General features: G+C 29.8%; 1 protein-coding gene across 1 annotated transcript; it reads right to left on the reverse strand.

The window, feature by feature from the left end:
- Nucleotides 1-4816: 4816 nt before the first annotated feature.
- LOC113851576 (putative disease resistance protein RGA3) lies at nucleotides 4817-22889 on the reverse strand. The gene is made up of 2 exons (XM_027482093.1): nucleotides 22747-22889; nucleotides 4817-8072 (listed from the first exon to the last, which is right to left on the reverse strand). Exons 1-2 carry the CDS (start codon nucleotides 22791-22793, stop codon nucleotides 5000-5002), a joined length of 3120 nt encoding a protein of 1039 aa, XP_027337894.1. The 5' UTR covers nucleotides 22794-22889; the 3' UTR covers nucleotides 4817-4999.
- Between the last annotated feature and the right edge of the window lie 1236 nt (nucleotides 22890-24125).

Below are 24125 nucleotides of genomic sequence, written 5' to 3' on the forward strand. Positions count from 1 at the left end.
TGAGATTTAATGATTAGGGCTTCAATTTTTCATTATCATTCTCTATTTTCGTGATTTTTCTGGATTTTCATGAAGTTCTTCTATGTATTTAGGATGAAATCCGTGTGGGGAGCACTTCCTCGGATCGATTTGCGTGTGGGCCTTCAATCTGATGTAAGGGCGGGACTCTACCCTATCTCATTTTGTTTCAAAATCCAATTATTTGCTATATGTTGTAATGTGGTTGAGACAGGGTGTAGGAACATGTGTATTTTGATGTATTTCGCATGCCGGATATGATGTATTAAACGTTGGTTGGTATTATTTGTGTTGAAAGTGGTTGAATGATGATTTGAATATGATGAAATGAGTGGGTTGTAGTAATATTTGATAAGAGCTGTATGATTGAGCATTATGTGATGAAATATGGGCATGTGTGCTTGTGCAAGCATAAATATGCATGTGTGACTGAAATATGTGTGAATGGGGTATGTTAAACGCCGTTGTAATGATGTTATGAATGGTTCAGAGATACACTGGAGGTGTAGAAGATGGGGATGGTAGAAATACCTCAGGGAAGAGAGAATGGTGGTGACACCAACAGTGAGCGTGGGTGCACCACGGGCCGCATATTCTCTTCCTAACTAGACCTCTGACTACTACCTTTGCCGAACAACTCGTAACTGCCTACGTGGTATCCATGAGGCGGGGGTAACTGACAACCATCCATGATGTGAAACAGTGATCACAGTGCCACAATGAGCGTGGCGACGTGCCGTGAGAGCGCAGGTGTGTAAGCCATTTTGGTGCCGTAAGTGCATCGGTTGTGAATGAAAGTGAAATGCTTGAAAATGATTGCTTGTGATTATACTTATGTAAAAATGCATTAGAAACGATGTGAAGTATGTGCAAGGTGAGACTCTATGCTTGTTTGTGTGTTGAGTAGTGTAGAGTACTCACCCTTATATTCACTTTTCAGGTAATCAAGACGATCAGTACTGGATTCAGTGAAGAGGTGGATGGAACTGCTATAGGGCTTAAAATGTTATTTTGAAACTATTGTATTTGAAATGGTCATGTAGCAGTCGATTGATATAAACTTGTAACTGTTTCTTCTATTTCGAATTATTTTATGAACCCATGTGATAAGAATCTTATTGGAAGGAAAATTTTTATTATTATTATTCTCAATTTTTTTGCAAAATTTATTATTTGAAAAATTAAATTAAGGTGTTACACCCTTAGCATTCCATAGTTAGCTACATTATAGGATAAAACGAGGCAAGGGGTTAGGTTAATCACACTTAATTCCTTTCTTTCAGCCGTTATTGAATCAACAAACTCATAGGATCTTCATACTTTCTCGACCAATTACCTTACATGATCATTGGGAGTGTTTGCTCAGGGAAAAGTTATTGACATTGCATAATCATTAAATGTTAATAAAACTAATTATGAGTGGTTGGAAAATATTTGGATACCAATAGCAGGATTAAATTAATTAGAACATAAAGAAGTGTAGTAGGTGAATCCATAAGTCCTAGGCTCATCTCATCCAATTTCTCTCATGTTATATTATTGTTCTTTTAATTTATTGTTAACATTAAGCTCTATTTTTTATGTGTTACAATCCCATTACGTTTAAACAATTAAATTAAGTTATTCTTGGTACTTGAAAATAATTTTTGTGGGACGATAACTTGAGAACTCTTAATTCGAAAACCTTTTATTACTTTTTGATAGGTAAACTTGTTTACGAACATTTTGTTAGCACTCTTTTGGCATTTTCTATGTATGAAGAAGTGAAGTCTTCAGGTCTGAGGTTGTTTTTGCAATTTTGTACAAATCATTGGACCCAAAGAAGCTAGGGAAATGGTCAAGTTTGCCAGCAATCCAACACATAGTCCAACTTGTTATCAGTTGTCTTCTTTTCACCATAGATTTTGTTTACCTCCTAATCTTAATTATGTCAGAGAAAGAGAGAGCAAGAGGAGAGTGAAGAAAACAATGGAAAAAATAAAATTTACTGTTGTACTAAGTCTTGTTTAAGGTTTGGACAGAAAGGACTAAATGTGGTAATTATTTGTATATTTCTTTCATGATAAATATTTTGTCAAGAGTTCTTGATACATTCATATTAAAAAATTAATCAATTTGTTGTCTGATAAAGTTGTTTTGTATGTCCACTCATTCGTCCGAGCATACATCCTCACTCTCTTGATTTTTGCTCATGTTAATTCTTGAAAGACGGAGTCATTCAATTTAGTCTTTAAAAGAAAGAAATATTAAAAATAGTTTTTGAATACATAATTTGTCATATTTTTTAAGCACAAAAAGATAGATTATTCAATTCAATCCTTTAATATTAAAATTAATCATTCAAAGTGTGGTCTATCATTCATTTTAGTTTCTAAAAGATAATAAGTCCTTCAATTTAGTCCTTAAAAAATATGCTTTCAAAGAGGGTTTTAGCCTATGGCCTAGCCTTGTCCTTATATTAATTAAAAAATAATAATTAAGCCCTAATAAAAACTCAATTTTTTTAAAAAAACCTAATTGACTCGGTTTGATCCATCCATTTTATTATGTCCTGACTTATATAATCCAAGTTTTTAGGGTTTTTTTTTTTCAGTCTTCTCCTCCATCTTGCTTCTTTGCAACATGCAAATGGCACTTCTCTTCATCCATACAATCCTAAATCACTAATAAGATCTAGATTATAAATATTAAATTACATGATACAATAGAAGAATTTTCTTTCTTGATTCTAAAAATATATTTACAATTTAGCACTTTAAAGTCGCTATAAAATATCTAAATGATTATGACAAACAAGTCACCGAAATCTGAAATCAAAATAGGAGAAAAAAGAAACACAACTATTCTATTATTAGTGGTTTCCAACGTAATGGAAATCTAACAATTTTTAGAAAGTCTTCAATGTTCAGAATTTCTTTTTTCTTCTCCTTTCCATTCTTTCCATTTTCACCTGTAAATATTAAAATAATGATTCTTCTCGTGATAAAACTAAAATTTGAAAATTTACTTTCAATTCAAAATTAAGAACCAAAGTCTAAAAAACTTGTAAAAAGTAAACAAAAATTGAAACTATTAAAAAATATCAATTTATATTTTACATTTATGAAGTAGAAGAAACCCAAATTAGTGCATAGAAAAAACAAAAACAAGGGCAAAGAAAAAAGGATAACCTGCATATTTTCTCTTGTTAGTCCCAATAGCACATTGTTGGCAGCATCATATTCACTTTCTTCAACTTAGCTTGCCAAAGAGTAGTTTTTATCAGAACCTTTCAATTACCAAACTCAAACAAGTTTTGAAATGAATAATAAAAAGAACTACGTTCAATATGACCCCAACGCAAAATTTACCTATAACAACAATAACTCAATTATTATAATCTTGGTAAATTGGCCTAGATTCAAGGATTTGAAGAACAGTTTGGTGCATTACGAAAGCTAAAAACACCTAATTATGATATAAGTACGCATACCATACCTTTAGGTCCCTTTTGCCTTTCTTCGTAGAAAATATATACACTGACAAACAACTACTATAAAATTGGCTGCTTTTATATATTTCATTTACTAAGTTGCAGACCAATTATCTGAATAATGCACTAGTATCAACTCCATACCATCATAAATCACTAATTAGGAGATCTAGATTAATTATAAATATTAAATTACATGATATAATAGGAGAATTTCCTTTCCTAATTATAAATCTTAAAAAACTAGGCTTTTAGAAGAGAAAAACATGGATACTAAATAGTATGATTCCTTTTCTATAATATCAACGTTAAATGTTGTTCAAGATGAGATCTTTGCCTTGTGTTTTGAGAACTTAAAGTGAGAGGTGAGTACTAGGTAATGTATAAATGCCTCTTGCTCTTTTCACATATTTAATAATAAAATACGACAGACCCTGAAAATATATTTATAATTTAATACTTGAGAGTCGCTATGAAATATCTAAATAATTATGACTATCAAATCATTGAAATCTAAAATCAAAAAGCGGAGAAAAAAGAAATACAATTGTTCTATTGTAAGTGGTTCCCAACATTACGGAATTTCAACAATAGTTAAGAACTCTTCAATATCTAAAATTTCTTTTTTTTTTTCTCCTTTCCATTTTCACCTGTTAACACTCAAAGAATGATTTTTCCTATAATAAAACTAAAATTTGAAAATTTACCTTTAATTCAAAATTAAGAATAAAAATCTAAAAAATTGTAAAAAGTAAACAGAAATTAAAACTATACAAAATATCAATTTATATTTCATATTTATGAAATAGAAGGAACCCAAATTAGTGTATATTTGTTTTACATCAATAATCAATTCCCTACGCATATAATGCCTTTATAATTTGGATTCTAATTGTTAAATAAGAAAGTTTTAGGTATTAGTTATCTTTCTTATTATGTCACGTGACTTTTTATGCATTTCATATTTAATTTTTTTTAATTCAGTCTTAATTTTAATTTTATATTAAACATTTTTTAATTAGTTTCTAATTTTCAAAATTTCATTTTAATTTATTCTTATTTAATATAATAAAATATTATTATTAAAAAATAAATATTTATATATTAATATTCATAATTTTATTATTATAAAATAATTTTAATTTTTTAAATGAATTTCTAACACAAATTTTATAATTATCTTTCTTTGATTTAATCTTATTAATATAATTAAATATTTATTTACAAAATTTATTAAATTATATAATATTAAAATTTAAAAACTATATTTTTGTAATAGTAGCGGTGCAAAGCAAAAAAAAAAAAAAAAAAAAAAAAAAACTTTGGCATAAAGTATACGACAGTTAAGACTCTGTTTAACAATTGAAAATTAATATGATTAGGATAATTTTTATTTATGTTTGAAACAAATGAACACTAACTCAAGTATTTTATTAGCAAAGCAAATCCAATACACACGACATTTACACAGAATAAATACGCATCAGAATCTGAGCAGTACCTTTATCATCACTTATCACGAAGGATGATCTGTGGGATATGTTCGATTTGGCGACGAACAGCACTTCCCTCTGTTCGGCATTCTTTAATTAAGAAGGAACAATACCTGACCTCAAAAATCTTTAGGTTAGTAAGACTACTCATTCTTTCGGGCAGCCATGCCAAATTTGGGCAATCGTAGATCTCGATGTGCTGAAGCGATAAGAGGTTGCGAATCCAATCGGGCAAAGCCTTTAGCCTTTCAAACCTTTCTATGCTGATTTTTCGCAGAGAAGGAAGGCAGTTGGTGTCGTCCTTAAACCCAATTCCAAATTCCTCAAGTGTTTTACTTTCACTCCGTTCAATTAGAAGAGACTCGAGAGAAGTCAGATTATGCATCCAACCCTTTGGTAAATTCATAGGATGAGAAATCTTCAATTGTTTGAGCAAGGAAAGAGGAGCAGCGGAAGATGAGTCAGCTGAACATGTTGAGTTTAGTGTTGCTATTAATGGCTCCGCACTGCAATGACGCCATCTTAAATCCTTAACGTTTGGAAAAGTAGGCATGCAAGTCAACCGTTCACAAAAATAGACTTCCAGTCGAGAAAGATGAGGAAATGAAAGAGATGATGAGAGATTATGTGAATCATTGATATCATCTCCCTGCCTCCGCCATCCCTTGAGCCTGTGACAAGCAAATAATGAGAGGCTCTTCAAAGATACTGCAAAACCATCTTCGTAGAGATCTATGTATTCCAATCGATCAAGACGCTGCAAAACAAGTGACTTCAGGGACGGGAGTCTTCCCAACGGTGGTAGACAGCCACAATTATCAAAGCTAGAGAGAGTGATGTGAACAACATTTGTGAGGAGAGAAAGCCAAATTGGGAAACGCACGCCTGGATAACGATAGACATTCAAAACCTTGAGATTGCGGTGGGGCTGAAGGTTTTCCAATAATTGCAACCTGTCGTCACTGTTAAGGCGGTCTTCATCCCCCGACCAATCCAGAGTCAAGGATTGAAGAAATTTTTTTTCTTTTAAATTTACGTGCTGTGATTCAAGAGCCACTTCTCTGACACGATTGAGATGCTCAATTCTTAATTTGCCTCTGAGGTTTAAGGCCTTCAGTTCATTTAATGTGGCATATTTTATTTCTTGGCTGTCTCCCACAACAAAGGTCGATAAGAATTGCAAAGAGCATAGTTTTCCCAACCCAACTGCCATTCCACTCAAGCAATGACGAGCAATATCAAGGCACCTCAAATTAACTAATTTTGTGACTACTTCTCTAAATGATTCTTCATCGCAATCTTTGAGTTTTAATGTTTGTAAGCAAACAAGATTGCTTATAGATTTGGGAAGACTTTTTGGTTGTGTTAAAACAAGGTATCTTAAATGCTTCAAATTTTCAGTGGAATCAGGGAGATGATGCATCCTCAAGACACGTAGGTATTTGGACTCTGCAATAACCGACAAATCTTTCTCTTCTTTCAAGTCGTACGGCAAAATCAAAGTTCGCAGCCTGGTCGGATCTAATGATTCCAACAAATGAATGGCTTCACAAGATTCCAATGATACGTGCAGGGGTCTACCTTCAACTTTTTTTGCCTTACTATCCAAGTAACAATAATCACCGCGGGCTACTAGCATTGCCAGATCATGCATTAAATCGTGCATTTTGAAGCTAATGATCTCACCGTATTCACTATCCACATCTTGAAAAAATGAGTTCATCAAAAACATCTTTACAAATTGATTACCGACATCCTCCATCTGCTGTTTTTCAGTTGAACATCGAAGGTAACCCTGTGCCATCCATAACCGAATCAACTCATCCTTTGGAATTTTTGAATCCTTGGGGTATAAAGAGCAGTAAGCAAAACATTGTCTCATTTCTGGCGACAACTTGTGGTAACTGAGCTTTAGAATTGGCATAATACCATCTTGCTCTTCTTCATATAATTTCCAGAAGTTACCGCTTAAAACGTTCTCCCATTCACTTTCTTCCTTTTCTCGTAACAGGCCTCCCAGGGTTTTAACTGCCAGTGGAACCCCTTTACATTTTTTGGCTATTTCTTTCCCCATTGATTCTAGATTTTGATTCACTCCTTTGGAATCATCATCAAATGCAATGCTCTTCAACAAACTCCAAGATGCTTCATCAGTCAGACCTTTCAAAGGATAGGAAGTGCTAGCAGTCATTGCCTTTGCTACATTTTCACTTCGAGCTGTCACCAAAATCTTACTGCCTTGAGCACCACACATCAGGTACTTTCTCAATTCAGCCCATTTGTCATGTCTCTCGTTCCAAATGTCATCCAGTACCAACAAATATTTCTTACCTCTTATTTTTTCATGAAGTTTTCTTTGCAAGTTGACAAATGATAACTTGTCTTCACGTCGACCAGTGATTGATTCTAATATTTTCTTCAGAATAGTTATCACATCAAAGTTATCAGAGACACACACCCATATTTGCTTTTCAAAAAAATTCTGCTTTTCCAAGTCATTATACACCAACTGAGCAAGAGCTGTCTTCCCTAAACCACCAATGCCAACAATGGCAATCAGAGGAACTTTTTGGTTTTCATGAGATTGTCTCAACAGATCAATAATCTCCTTTTTACTATCATCTCTTCCAATTATATCTGTCTCTATCACAAAAGGACACGTTTCCCTCCCTTTACTATCAGTTTGCTTGACCATAACAGATCTTGGGCGTAATTTCAATTTATACATGGCTTTTACAACAGCATCAAAACTTTCTCGTATATTTTTAATTTCTTCAGCCATTTGAATGGGAAAATCAATTCGGCTTGAAGATGAAAAGGAATAAAGTACCTTGTTTTCTTGTTTTACATGTGCTGCATCCAATTTGTGTCGCATAAATTCGATAGCAAGATCATCCACCAAGTCATCTGCGCAATGAAGTACTTTTTTGAAGTTCACTATCCAATTTCGCACACTAACTTGATCTTCTTGTTCGTGGTCAGCATCATGGAGCATATCATTGATAGATTCAATTGTCTTCTTGAGCTCTTCCAAATCTTCCTTCACACCATACTTTCCTCCAAATTCAATAAAATCTGCGGAGGCCAACCTGTGAATGAATGAGATGTCAAGTGACTTAGCTATCCTTAAAATGATATATAGAAGGCTATAATAAATATTTTACTATCTTACTCCGTCACATCAGACACCTTATCATTATTGAAGGCTATAATAAATTTCTTTTTGTTTTTTCTTGTCAAAGATTCTGATCAAATGACATTGTTGTTAAATTTTTTATAGCATATGATTATTTACATCTAAAGAAGTTTTTACCTTCAAGTTGTTATTTATAGTTAATATTAAATATGATTAAATTATATGTATTAAATACATGTTTTAATTATTGATTTTAATAAATATTTGTTTTCAAATTTTCTTAAAATAATATTTGTTAAAAATTGAAATGTAAAAAAAAAAAGTGTTTCAAACAAATTTACTGTTAAAAGAAGGGATGTTTTTAATATATAACTGCATAACATAATATTAATAATGACAAGTAATGTGTGAATTTGGTCATTCTTTAAAAAATATCTTTAGGAATTATATTTTTAATAAATTATTTTAATTGTTTATATTAAAAGTAACTTATTTACATCACTTTTAAAATTTACATATGATCGCCACAATGTCTTTTTGTTTTAGAACATTTTAATGCCTTAATAATCGAAAACCAAGCATACATTAAATATTTTTACATACTAATTATGAAACAATTTTTTATAATTTTAATAGAAACCCCGCAAAGCCAATTGCATAAAATAAACTATCAATATAAAATATAATATAGAAATATTTAGAAATAATACTTTCTGATAATAAAATAATTTTTTTAAAAATATATTATTTTCAAAATTAAATAAATCATAAAATTTAAAAATGTGGTCAAATATTTTGTTATCTTGTTTAATATAATATTATAATATTTTAATCATAATATTATATTATCTATATTTATAAAACTATATAATCAAAATAGAATAATTTTTTGTACTATAAAATTTTGAAAGTAATAAAATAATACTATAAAGCTAAAAAAACGAATAATAAAATTACAAAATATTAGTACCAACGGAAGATGGTTCAAGTGGCAAGCGATTCGGTATCGCTTAAGCAAGATCCGGATTAAACTGGATGGGAAATAAAAAATATAAAACAAAACTACAGCGGGTACCGCAAGAAGCTATACTCGAGTTTTAAACCCTCAACCTCCTAGGCGTGAAGGGTTCTGATCCTTATGAGTCTCTTTGTGACATCAAAGCATCGGCTCAGCTAGGGTCTCCCACAAACCCTGGCTTCTTCTTCTCTTCATCTCAACACCATCAATCTTGAAGAAGTGGTCCTTGTTGGGAAAAGTTTCACCTTGAAACCTAGTCATGTTTTGGGAAAGCTTGGCACTACCTGACTATGAAGAGACTCTGGAAGTGACATGCAACAAGAAAGTGCGGAGGAAGCTATGGATGATTAGGTGCTTTCAAACTCTAATTTTTCTACTAAGGTTTCCTATAAAGATAAAGTTTTGTAAGTAAACGAATTAGAAATGATGTTAGGGAATGAGAATATTGTTAATACTATTTTAGAGGAGTTAAATATTAGTCCTGAAATTGATGAACAAGGTCTTCCAGAAACTGACCAAACACTATATCCTAATCTGAGAGTTTCCCTAAAAGACTATGAACAATGGTGCTCATCCTGGAAATACTTTCTAATAGTTAAATTGTTAGGAAAATCAGTAAGCTTTAATAATTTGAATCAGGAATTAGGCAGCCTTTAAGGGCGAAATAGCCCCCTAAAAGTTTTAGATTTGAATAATGAGTATTCCTAGTTAGATTTGAAACCACTGAAGATTATAAATATGCATTATTTGAGGGATCTCTATTAATTCTAGACCACTACCTCCTAGTCCAGCATTAGAGGCCTTTATTCAAGCTTAAAGACCATACCTTTAGGAAGCTAGCTTCCTGGGTTTGCATCCCAGATCTCTCCCTTGAACTATATAATGAGAAGTTCCTATGGCAGGTTGGATCCTACCTAGGTGCAATCCTGAAAATTGACCCAAATACTTCTCTTCTTTCTAGAGGTAGGTTTGTCAGGATTTGTGTAGAACTTGACCTTAGGAAAAAATTAGTTCTTGTTTTCAAAGTCTTAGGTCAAGAGATCAAAGTAGAGTACGAGGGTCTGCACCTTATATGCTTCCACTGTGGGAAGTATGGACATAGGCAAGAATTTTGTCTTGACCATAAATCAACTAATAATAATTCAGAAGTGATCCTTATGCATAGTGAGGGGAACAACACAGAGGAATCTATACCTCACAAGAATCCTGATAATGATACCACTAATCCAACTCAAGTGGGCAGCTTAGGTGAGGAACAAAGCCTGTTTAGGCCCTATATGCTAGTTAAGCGACCAATTAAGAAAAAGATAGGAACCCATCGGCCAATTTTGACCCCTTCTCATAATGAGACAAGTAAAGAAGCAAACTCAGGATCGAGATTTGATATTTTGGGGCACTCAGGCCTAGACCTTGAACATAATTCAGAAACAAATCTAAAGAAACTACTCGGACGCCTAAATAGGAAAGTGGAGAAGGGTAAAGATCTAAAGGACTCTGAGAATACTGAGTGTAACTTTTCAAAAAAAAAATTCACTAAAGGTAAACTTAAAAATAAAACTGAACTTGGTAATAAGGAAGTAGAAAGGACTAGTCTACCCATGATAACTAATGAGGAGAGTAATGGGAAGGATGACCATAACAATATTAGTTCAAATCATAAGAAAATATTTGCAATCATGAATATAATGAATAAAAATATTAATAATAATAAGTCTAGAGGCAAATATATCCAAGGCCTGCGAGGAGGGAATCTTAGTAAATCTTGGAAATCTCAATATTCAATAGTACAACTTCCAATTGATAAGCCTCTTGACCCAGGGCCACTTATGGATATAGATATCCCTGTAACTAAAATATTAGCCCCATTGAGCCTTGTAAGTCCTCTAGTCAGGCACCCTTACAACATCCTGCAGATGCAACCTAATTGTTTCTTTCTTACCCATGAATTATATTTTTTAGAATTATAGAGAGGCTAGTGGTAAAGCTTTTTATAGACTTGTTAATGATCTTATTACTATGTACAAATTAGATTTCATTGTTCTACTTGAACCTAGAATTAATTCTGATAAAGCTGATATGGTTATCAAGAAATATAATTTTGATAAGTGTGAAAAAATGGATGTTGTTGGATACTTTTGAGGCATTTGGTGCCTCTGGAATAGTAAAAAAAGTCTCTAAAATATTTCATTCACCTTAATGTTAAAACACCTAGTATGGGGACTAGATTTAGTCTTCTATCTATGCTAGCCCCTAAGAACATCATAGGGCGACCTATTAGGAGGATTTAATTGAGTTTAGTTCCACTATCAGATGCCCTTGATCGTTGGCTAGGGACTTTAATTTTATCTTGTATAGTACTGAAAAAGTAGGAGGTAAACCACCAAATCCTAGAATACTTAATAGATTTGCTTATTGTCTCTTTCAATGTGGTCTCTTTGGCTTAGGCTTAGGCTTCAAGGGAAACCCTTTTACATGACATAAAGGAAATCTAAAGTAAAGGCTGGACAGGGTTGTTGTGAATAACACTTGGGATATGACCTTTATTAATAGTATTGTCATACATATTCCCTTCTCAAAATTCAATCACTTTGGCCTGTGGTTGAAAATCCCTAATGGAAAGTTCCCCACCTAGAAATCTAAAAACTTTAAATTCCTTGCCCCTTGTTTCTTCCATCCTGACTTCTATGATCAAGTCAAAAAGTCTTGGATGCCTTCTAAATCCTAGGTATTGTTCAAAGAAAAAGATGATTACTGTGTAGAACAAAAGGCATTTCTAGAAAGTTAGGATATGAAATCAACCCTTTCCTTACCAATCTTATGAGAACCCTTTGGAAAGAGTATTAGCTCATTCTAGATTAGGAGGAAACTTATTGATATCACCAATATAGAGCCAATTGGATGACCTTAGGAGATAGGAATACTAAGTTCCTTCATAGGCTGCTATAGGTAGGAGAAAGAAAAATCAAATTGAAGATTTAAAAGATAACAACCAGAATTGGATTTGTGATTCCTCTGATTTCAAAACTCCAGCTTTAAATTACTTTAAGTCTTTATACTATGATTCCAACCCCTAGGACCGTTCCCTGAGAGATTCTGATAGAAGGATTCTCTTTCTCTCTCAAAGTTTTCATAGAAGAGGTTAAGATTGCCTTATTCAGTATTGTGAATTTCAAGGCCTTTAAGCCTGATGGGCTTCATGCCCTATTTTTTAAGAATCAATGCAAGGTGTTGGAAAACTTTATATATGATTTTGTGTTGTCTATGTTTCATGATCCTAAGAGAATTACTAAGGTTAAGTGTAATTACTGAGGTTAATAACACTTGCCTCACCCTTATCCCTAAATTTGAAAGCTTTGAGTCCATTAGACAATTCAAGCTCACGTCCCTATGTAATGTGATCTACAAGATAATCACCAAAATTCTGGCCAATAAGCTAAGAGACTTCTTGTCTCACTTGATCTCTGCTAACTAGTGCAAATTCATCCCTAGTAGGCAAGGAATTGATAACTCCCTGATTCTCTAGGAAATTTTTCACTTATTCCATAAGCTTAGGGGTAGAAATAGGTTTATGATAGTTAAACTAGATTTAGAAAAAGCTTATGATAAGCTTAGATGAAACTTTATCATAGATACATTAAAAAGATAGGTTTTTAGACTGATATTATTAATCTCATTCAAACTTGTATCACCTCTTCTTTAACAACTATTAACTGGAATAATAGCACCACTAAAACCTTCTAGCCTGTTAGAGGTATCCGCCAAGGGAACCCTATATCCCCTTACTTATTTGTGCTATGTATTGAAAGACTTATCCATCTTATCCAAGACAGTATCCATAATAAGGAGTGGGCCTTTTTTTCCTTTGGATCCCATGATCTGCGTATATCTCACCTTCATTTTGCAGACGACATCATTGTGATTGCTAAGGCTGACTTGCATCAAGCTTCTATTATCCAAAACACCTTGAATTCTTTCTGTCAAGCCTCGGGACTGAAAGTAAATACTGATAAATTCTCTCTATTTTTCTCCAATAAACACTGACCTAGCCCTTAGGCAGAATATTAGTGGGCTCTTGGGTATTAAATCTTGTAGTCAGGTTAGTAAATATCTTGGTATTCCTATCACTCATCATAAGGAATCATTTTTCCTTTTTAATTGATGAAATTAGGGGAAAAAAACTCTCCCTATGGAAGATGAAAACCCTCTTCTTGGCAAGTAGAGTGATTTTAGCCCAATCATATCTCATGAATATACCCTCTTATATAATGCAATTTGCCCTCCTTCCAATAGTTGTGTGTAATACGATTAACAGCTTGTGCAAGAAATTTATTTGGGGATCCTGGGTACTAGAAAATGTCATTTGATTGGCTGGAGGATTAGGATTTAGGAATCTTCACATGCTTAACAAAACCTACATAATGAAACTATGCTAGAGACTTTACTCATAAGTCTTTCTCACCATAGATGACTCATGTCTGTCTTGCCATGATTGGTAAGAATTATAGTTTATCTTCTTTAAATACCTTATGTTTTGTATCTGAGGATATTTGGATAATTGACTCTAGTGCTTTTGATCACATGACTCCTAACATTTCTTCTTTTACATTTTATTCCACTTTAGCTGGTACACGTTACAATATAGTTGCTAATGATTTCAAACTTCCATTCTTAGTTTTGGTAATATTCAACCCACTACCTCTTTTATTAAAAAAAAAGTTGTTCTTTATATTTCTCATCTCTCCACTAATCTTATCTCCATTCATAAATTCACTTCTGATCTAAATTATGCAGTAACCTTTTTTTCTTTTTCTTTTTATCTCATTTTTCAGGATCTTATCGTAGGGAGAATGATTGGAGTTGCTTAGAAACAAAGATAGTTATATTACTTTATGTCAATGAAAACTAAAGTTTGAAAACAATTTTTGAAGAGTAGATACAAATTTCGCAACTAGTCTTCTTCTGAGCATGACTCTTCTCAAATTTATCTTCAACGTAAGTGTTTAGGTCATCTACCTTTTAGATTGCATAAAAGTATGTTTCCTTCTTTATTTTTGAAAGAAGCAGTTGAGTTTTTTTTTAATGTGATGTTTGTTAGTTTGTTACACATCGTTGTGTTACTTTCCAAATAGTTTTAAAAAGTAATGTACCCTTTGATCTATCATTTTTTATGCATAGGGATGTGCTCCTATTGCTAAGTTTTTATAGGGATTAATGATTTGTATCATTTATTGATGATTACACACACTTATCACATGGATCCTTTTTGTAAAGGATAAAATAAAAGTGACTCAAATATTTGTGAATTTTTATTACTTAATTCAAACTCAATTTGAACAAGCAATCAAATGTTAAGGGGCAGGTAATGGATGAACATATGTGAACTAAAATTTGTTTCAATTTTTACAAGAAAATATTTTTCATGAGTTGACATGTTTAGATACTCCTCAACAAAATGAAGTTGCAGAAAGAAAAAATTGACATCTCTTAAAAGTTACCAAAAATTTGTTATTTCATATGACAATGCCAAAATCATATTGAGAAGAATTTTAATGACAACTTACTTATCAATAGGTTGTCAAGTCACATTTTGAATGACTTTAGTCTTGTTTAGTCCATGTCTAACTTTCTTCCTTTTGTTCATATCCTAAAAAATCTTGAGGTTCGTGTCTTTAGTTGTATTGCTTTTATTTCATATTCAAAGTCAACATTGTAACAATTTGAATCCTTACGTTGTTAAGTGTATTTTCATAGGGTATACTCCAAATAAAAAAGGTTGTACATGTTATCATCCTTCGAGTTGTTGAGTCAATGTTTCTATAGATGTCACCTTTAATAAGACAAAGTTATTTTAGTTACATATTTAACTTCGTGGGGAGAATCATCATGAAGTCAAGTCTAGTGGTCCATACAAATTTTTGTCTTTTTCTTCCTCTTAACCCTTATCATCAATAGGAATTTACTCCTCCTTCCTTTGACTTAGGAAAAGGGAAAGGTGACTCATTACAAACAAAAGCAAGTACACCTCTCTTGAGGATAAGAAAACCTGACTTAATCCAATGACAACTTCAGTCAATCGAACTAGACGTAAGTTTTAGTACCATTAATCCTGAGTTATTAAATATTCTTTTAAATAATTATAAGTCTAATTCCTATATAAGTATCATATTTCTTAGTTTATATCCATTAAATATCTATTTGTACAACATCAAAATTTTATCTCTGCTATTGATTTTTCAAATATCCCTAAGTCTATATAGAAAGCTTTAAGGGATGAGAATTGGGTTTAAGTAATGAATAAAAAGATAGTGCAGTGGAAATAAATACCACTTGGGAGATTGTAAAATGACTCAAGAACAAGAAAATGGTAGTTTACAAGTGGATCTACACTATTAAATATTGATCCGATGGTACCATTGATTGGTATAAGGCCATATTAATTGCAAAAAGATACACTCACATTGATGGATTTGACTATGAGGAGACATTTGCACCAATGATAAAAAATAATATTATGAGAACTATCATTTTCATTAGCAGCATTGGTTGGATCTTACATATGTTTGATGTAAAAAATGCATTCTTACATAGAGACTTAAAGGAGGAAGTATATATGGATATTCGCTCAAGATTCAAGATAATTTATGGTGAAAAACAAAGTGGCAAATTGAAGAATTATAAGCTTGAGCAATCTCCTCATGCTTGATTTTAAAGATTTACTCAATCTATGATGTCCTTAGGATACAAGCATGATTTTAAAGATTTACTCAATCTATGATGTCCTTAGGATACAAGCAAAGATAAGAAGATCATATTCTTTTCATAAAACACTCATAAGTGGCAAGCTGACATTTTTACTGGTTTATATCGATGATATAATCATTGTAGGTGATGATGAAATTATAAAACAAAACTTGTGTAACATCCTCTTTTCATTGTTTGGTAATTTATGTTTTGTTTAATATTAAGTAATATTAGAGTGCATTTAGAAAAGAGTATAAAGGATTTTTGGAAGAAGTTTGGTACAGGAAATCTCGCTCAGGCGAGGTAAATCTCGCTCAGGCGAGGTAAATCTCGCCCAGGCGAGATTGAGAGTGCAGAAATATAATGTTGCAAGGCTATCTCGCTCAAACGAGATAAGATAAATTTAACCCAACTGTCACCTCGCCCAAGAGAGAGTGATCTCGCTCAGGCGAGTTAGGATCTCTGGATTCAATCTCGCTCAGACGAGCTAGACCTCGTTCAAGCGATATTATATCTCGCTTAAGCGAGAGTATTATCGCTCAAGCGAGAATAGCAGAAAAATGAGTAATCTCACTGTCTGGTTATTTCGCTCAGACGAGGAAGTCTCACCCAAGCAAGGGTGGATCTCGCTCAAGCGAGATCGCGCGAGTTTAGAAGACTATTTAAGGAACCCCAGTCTTGGAAAACCTTTATTTTTCACCAAACAATTTTCTCTCCTTGTTTTCTCTATTCTCTCTCTATCCTCTCTCAAGAGAAATTATTCTGAATTTTGAATGTCTTCCAAATCTGAGCTCAATTGTCCATTATATTCGAAACAAAATAAATTTCTTGAAGCTCATATCTCTAGCTTTATCTCTTTTCTTCGGTTTTCTCTTTCTTAATAAGTGTTCACGTTGTAATATTTAGGGAGATTTTTTACATTCTAGACAAAACTTTCCATTTTGGGACAAGTTGTACCTTCTCTCTGGACCTCTAGAAGGATTTGATAGTAAAGACTCATTTCTAGGTAAGGGGAGTAGATTCCGAATTCTAACTATTACTCTATAGTTTGCTTAGAAATTTTAATACTTTTGTGTTAAATAGTAAAGTATTTATTAACTGGGATATTTGGAGCAAGAAAGTATGATGATTTATTTTTGAACACACCTAACTAGGATTTTGTAACAGAAATTACAAGTAAAACAAATTTTTAGGAAAGTTTATGTCTTTAGTATCAATATGTGCATATAATGATTGTTGGGTTATGATTTTGGATAATAGAGGATGAAAAGTGATCAAACCCCAAGATAGATGAATTTATAAAAAGACTGAAAGAAAGCATAACCTCCGACAATTTTTACTGTGATTTAGCTTAATGTGTATGAACATGCGTAACTGGTCTGAGCTCGAGGATGACTGACCTTCGGCATACTTTATTGATGTGAAATAGATTGATGAATTATTAATATTGAAATTTTGTAGTGTGATAAATATGAATTTGTGTTTAATAATTGAGGAATGGGAAAGTTAGTGAATTTGTGTCCTCATAAAATGTATTTGCTTGTTTTGTATAGTAATGTGTATTTATTCAAAATTTATGAATAAAGAGCTGATGTGAATGAGTCTGCATGTTGAATTTAAGTTGTTGATTTTATCAAATGGAAAAGAAATGATGATGAATTGTATGGAATATGAGATGCTAAATTGATGATGTGACATATATCATGGAAAATATTGAAGTGATGATAAAGCGAATTCTAATGCAAAATGTTGAGAAATGGAATGTATATGAAATGTTGAGGAAGTAAGGGTCATGAGAAATATTGAGACCCTGTATAGATAGTATAGAGATATACTGAAGGTATAGAGTCAGGAGAATATTTGAAAAATTTTGGAGAAATGAGGGTGATGAATGCTAATTGTAAGAAAGTGCAAAAAGATTTGCTGAATGGAAAAGCATTTACAGGCCACACACTCATCTCCTGACGAGACTCCTAATTATACCTTTGCTAAAAGTGGTCAGGAGAATACACGTTGTATCTGTGTTATTGCGGCTAACCAATAACTATCTATACATATGTAAGACCTCAAGGGATCCCAAAGGCAATGAATGTGAATGTATGAGATGTGTGTTTATAATAGGTGAATCATCATAGATTAATCAATGTAATTATAATACAGATATTGTAATATATCGACAGGTGTAATTATAATACATGTATTATAATGCATTAATTAATATTGTTATAATGCACTTATTATAACATACTGCTCGATATGAAATGAATGAAGTGGTGCGGAAATTATAAGTATTTGATGTAATAGTAATGGATAGAATAATCTATTGATCTGTGGAATGTATGTTAGTGAAAAAGTTTAGATTGATATTATATCAGTGTGTAATTTAAAGTATAATTAATCTGATTGTTGTTGCTATGATTTTTTGAATTTTGTATTGAAAATAATATTATTTACTATGTTGGTACAAGAATCTATGTCTCTTATTTTTAATTTGAATTACCTTTAAACTAAAGAATTATTGAGAGTGGGATTGCTCACCCTTACAACCATTTTTCAGAAATTTAAAATGAAGGATGGTATGCTCTAGGATTATATTCTCAGTGGCGTTGCAAGGAGGAGTATACTCTGTAGGCTTTAAATTATATTAAAGTTGTGAAAGTTTTGATTAAATTTTAGAGTTAAATTTCTGATATGTACATAATGTATGATGAATTTAAATATTGAGAGGTTTGATAGAGATTGTTGTAAATAATAATTTAAATTATATTTGTAAAATTTATCAATTAATTTCAACAATTCTATTATTTTTATGTTCAATTTCAAAATTGTGAAAAATATATTTTTAATATTCTTAGCAAAGTATTATGAAAGAACTCATTTTCAAGAAAGTTTCAATGTCATTGTATTTTTATGCTACTTGTTTTATTTTATAAATTTATTTTTATTCATTACGAATATTTATGATCTAAATAGTAAAAATGGTAAAAATATATATTGCAATTATGTTCAATCTAAGAAAAATTCAAATTTTTTCATATAATTATATTTCTAAAACTGAATAAAATTAATTTATTCTCCATTGTACAATAAAATGTTATTTATTTTTAGAATATAAAAAGTAGGATGGTTAAAACTATTGTAGACAAATATATTCTAAATCTTCTCGTGGAGACTGAAACACTGGAATTTAAGGCTATTGGAATACCTATAGAGCAAAAATGTCAAATAAGAGGAGAAGAAAAAAGTCCTATTGTAGACAAAGCCTAATACCAAAGACTAATAGGAAAGTTAATCTACCTATCTCATACTAGACCTAATATTCCATATTTGTTAGTATTGTTAGCCAATTTGTGCATGATCAACGTGAAAGACATTGACAAGAAGTAAATAATTTTCTTGGTATTGAAAAGGAAGTCCTGAATGAGACACTCTCTTTAAAAGGGGAGAGACTCTCTTGCTTTGAACGTATATACAAACACTCATTATGCAAGTTCCATTGTAGATAGAAAATTCACTTCAAGATATTGTATATTTTTAAGAGAAAATCTAGTAACACTGGAGGAGAAACAAAGTGTTGTGATCAACTCAAGTGTGAAAGCTGAATTCCAAGCTATGGCTCAAGAAGTGTGAACTTTTACAAATAAATATCTATCTTGATGATCTTAAATTAAAATTCATTGGTTCTATAAAACTATTGTGTGATAATAAGTGCGTCATAAACATAGTTCATAATCTTGTCATAAAACATATAAAGATTGATTAATATTTCATTAAAGATAAATTGGATAGTGGTCTCATAGCTATTGATTATGTCTCTTCTAAAGATCAACTAATAGACATGTTGACTAAAAAATTGAAAGCTAAACAATTCTAAGACATTTTACACAATTTGGAATGATAGATACTCATTCACTAAATTGAGTGAGTGTGTTAAAAATATCTCCTAATTATTAAAAGTTAATTATTATCATTGTCTTTGTAATTATTTATCAATATTTCTATGATTATTAAAAGATAATTTAAAATATTATCTTGTGTAAATATTAAAATTATATATAATCTTAATTATGTCTTTTTGTTACTATAAGAGTAGTACTCTTTAAAATTAATCTTTTAAAAAAATATTAACATTTAATCTTTAATATTTTAACTTCCTCTTTTAATTTATGAGTCTACGTTAATATTGTCTTATTATTATTATTATTATTATTATAATACAGTTTTAAAAAATTATTAACATTTAATCTTTAATATTTTAGGTCATATCATTATTATTTTTAATATTTTATTACATGAAAAAGTTAACATTTGAAAAAATAGAAGTCATTTTCATCTTCTCTATTTGGACAATGCGAAACTCTTCATCCTTTCTATTCGGCCTTCCGATTACGCTCTCTCTTTTCTCTTAAATTCCAAAAACATTTATTTTTGCAATCAACTCCTTTGTCAATTCTCTTATCATTTTTATAATTTTACTCAATCAAAGCATGTTTTTTCACACATCATCTCTTAAATTACGTTTTTTTTTGTATGAAACAAAAGGGTTTTGCATTCATACAAAAAAAATTTGTGATTATATTTTCTCAATTTACACTTCGTATCTATTCCTGTGTAATTTTTGTCTTGTATTTAGTTTCAAATTTTCTCCTTTAATTTTTTGGTTTTTGATTCTTGTTGACACATAATTTTGGTGTGGCGCTAGTCTTAGTATAAAGGTCATTTACTTTTTGCTATAAGACGATGGATTTTTTTATTTTGATGTTAAACTAAAATCTAGGATTGTAGGCTTCAATGGACATAAAGGTCATTGTCTTTTGTAGGACATACAAGTGTTTATCATTGCTTTACAAAAACCTTAAAATGAATTAAAATGTAATACATTTTAATTTATTTTATGAGACGACGTTATATAATTTTAAAATAGAAATGAGGGTAATATAATATACATATCCTTATTCAATATTTTTAAAAAGCTGAAAATGGAATTTGGTTCAACTTGATATTTATTTTGATTAATTTCTTAAAATATTAGAGTCACGATTGGTTTAGAAACAATAAAATAAAAATTTTTTAGACAATACATAAATAATTAAATTAAAATTTTCTCTCTTAAAAGATGCATATTACACTACTTTCTCTTTTATTTTAAAATTATATAATCTTTTAAAATTAAAATCATCACAATTTAATCTATTTTAAACTTTTGGTTAAAGCATTGATAAATATTTATTTGAATTTTTTTACTAAAATAATTCTTTGAATAAATTTACCCCTTTTTTAAATTTTTCAGAAGGCTCAGTGGACTCAATGTATTTTTTATGAAACAATAAATACTTATTATTGTTATAAAAATTTTAAAATTTTGTCTCAGAAGTAAATAATGAAATAAAGCTAAAATTCTCACATCTGAAGAAAGGTATAAGATGCAGATGAGTTACAACGTTGGCGTATTCAAAGAAAAAGGTAAAGTGAAATTTTTTTGAAAAATAAAGGCATTTAAATAAAAAATAGACTATATATAAAAAAAATAAAGTAAAGACATGTAAATGCTAAACAATGCTTTACAAAAATCATAAAATAGAAAATATGATGTTTTAATTTTTTATGGGAAGAGATATATAATTTCAAAAATAGAAATGAGAATATCATAATATATCCATTTGTTTGTAATTTCTTCAGAAGAATATGATTGTGGTATATTTAGACGACATTATCTATTCTAATAAAATATTTTTTAAATAATATATTAACAGATCACATGCCCAACATCAGAGAAATTTAAAAACGCAGACATAAAACTGTGTTAAAAACAATTAGAAGTCAAGAGAAATATAAAAAAACAGAGATTAGAAAAATAAAATACAAACTAAACAGTTTATATGAAAGAATAAAAAAACACGCATGATTAAAAGAGTGTGTGGTACAAAGTTAATGAGTTCAACAACTAAGAGAAATTCGTGAGATTTAAGGCTTGCCTATGAAGCCTTGGCTTGGAACAGCAATGGAAAGCTACGCTAAGTTGAGTTAAATTTGGTAATTATATTTTATCACGTAGTAATAAAAGGATTTGAGAATTTAGAGAAATTTAACTATATAAATTAATCATAAAAAAGAAAATTTAAAATAAAGTAATAGGTTAGTAAATTGAAAATATCATCTCATTGATATTTAATAGAGATATAGACTTTAATTAAAAACAATTTAACTAGAAGGACTTAATTAAAAATGAAAAGAATATGTGTGGAATAACAAATTAATTCATCTTTTTATATTTAACTTTTTTTTAATAAACATTATACATTAGTTTTTTTTTTTTTTTACTATCATGATTGAATTGTATGCTTTAACAAACTTTAAATACTAATTTTTTTTAAGAAAAAGTTAGAAACTTACCTTGAGAAAAAAATAAAAAAAGTGAATGGTTAAAACTCAAAAAACAAAATAAGGATAATTGAAAACTATGCAGAAAAAAAAAGGGTGCTTATAAAAGAGATAAAAGAAAGCGTAAGAATAAAATTCACAGTTAAAAATAAAAACACAAAAACAATACCACAAAATAAACTTCACATGCCAACCATCAGAGAAATTTAAAAAAAAACACACACAAAACTGTGTTGAAAACAATTAGAAGTAAAGAGAAATCTAAAATAAACAGAGATTAAAAAAATAAAATAAAATACATACTAAACAGTTTATAAGACAGAATAAAAAGAACACAGGATTAACAGTGTGTTTGGTTCTAAGTTAATGAGTTTAACAACTGAGAGAAACTTGTGAGATTTAAGGCTCAGCTATGACGCCTTGGAAGAGCAATGGAAAGGTACGGTAAATAGAGTTAAAAGGTTGAAGAAAGGGTGCGGAAAGGAACCTGTGAATGAGATTTGAAGTAACAGCAAATGGAATTGACTCAGCCATCCTTGAAATGATCGAGAGAGACTGTATCGAAACTAAAGCTGCAATGCGTAGATTTTGAGATTGGAAACGGAGGAAGCCAAAGCCCTGTTAGCGTATGTACTCAGCAAAAGAACACCTACAATTATTCTTAAATAAAGTGCATGGATAGTGACACAATTCTACTTGTTTAATATATTCTGTATTATCTTTAAAAATCTATAAGCCCCATTAACCAAAACTTTAATAACAATATTTAGCTATATATTTAAATAATAAATTTATTTAATACTAAATTTTTATATTTAAAATAAGTTAAAAAATATTAAATCTTCAAATAAAAATAAGATGTAATAAAAATTAAATGAAATAATAATATTATATTAATATATTTTTTATATTCTTAATTTTATTATTATTAATATATTATGTTATAATATATTAATATTAATTATATTTTATTTAAAATTAAAAATATTTAAATACTTATTTAAATAATAAATTATTATATTTGTTATATTTAAATAAACTGAAAAATAATTAAATTTTTTAGTAAGAAAGGAACATAATTAAAATTAAACAAATTAAAATTTTAAAATAAAATAAAAATATTATATTAATATATTTTTTATATTTTTATTTTATTATAATTAATATTTAATTATTTTTTATTAATAATAATATTCAATTATTTAATTATTATATTAATATATTATATTATAATTTTTTTATTCATGATAAATAAAAATTACTTAAATATACATTATATTTTATTTGAAACTAAAAATTTATAAAACAAATAAAAAATTAATATACAATATATATATATATATATATATATATTACAAATATATCTAAATAATATATATTTATATTTATAAATAATAGGATCATCTAGTAAATAATATAAATAATATAATTTTAAATAAATTATATATAATAATTTATATTTTTTATAATTTATTATATGTTTTTTTATTAGTATAATTTTTTTAGATGCGATACTTATAAAAAAAAAATTTAAGATACTACATTACAAATTTATTTTTTATTTGTATTACCTAATTAAATACACTTTAATGACTCACAGGTTTAATTAAATAATTTATTACGCTAACTCATTTTATTACTCTTGTGAATTTTTTTATTTTTTATCTTTAATATTTTGAATAATTTTAAAGCAATGTTAATAATATGCTTTTGGACACAAATACATTCTGTGTAATTAGATTAATTTTAAATAATGAAATACATATCTTATGAATTAATTTTTAAAAATTAACTAATTATAAAAATATACTAAAATATATGTTGTATTTGTTTTATTTCGTGGAAGAAGCGTTCATGATTAAGTCA

The sequence above is a fragment of the Abrus precatorius genome, unplaced genomic scaffold (assembly GCF_003935025.1).
Source record: "Abrus precatorius isolate BTA unplaced genomic scaffold, Abrus_2018 Scaffold9, whole genome shotgun sequence".
NCBI classification, from domain to species: Eukaryota; Viridiplantae; Streptophyta; class Magnoliopsida; order Fabales; family Fabaceae; genus Abrus; species Abrus precatorius.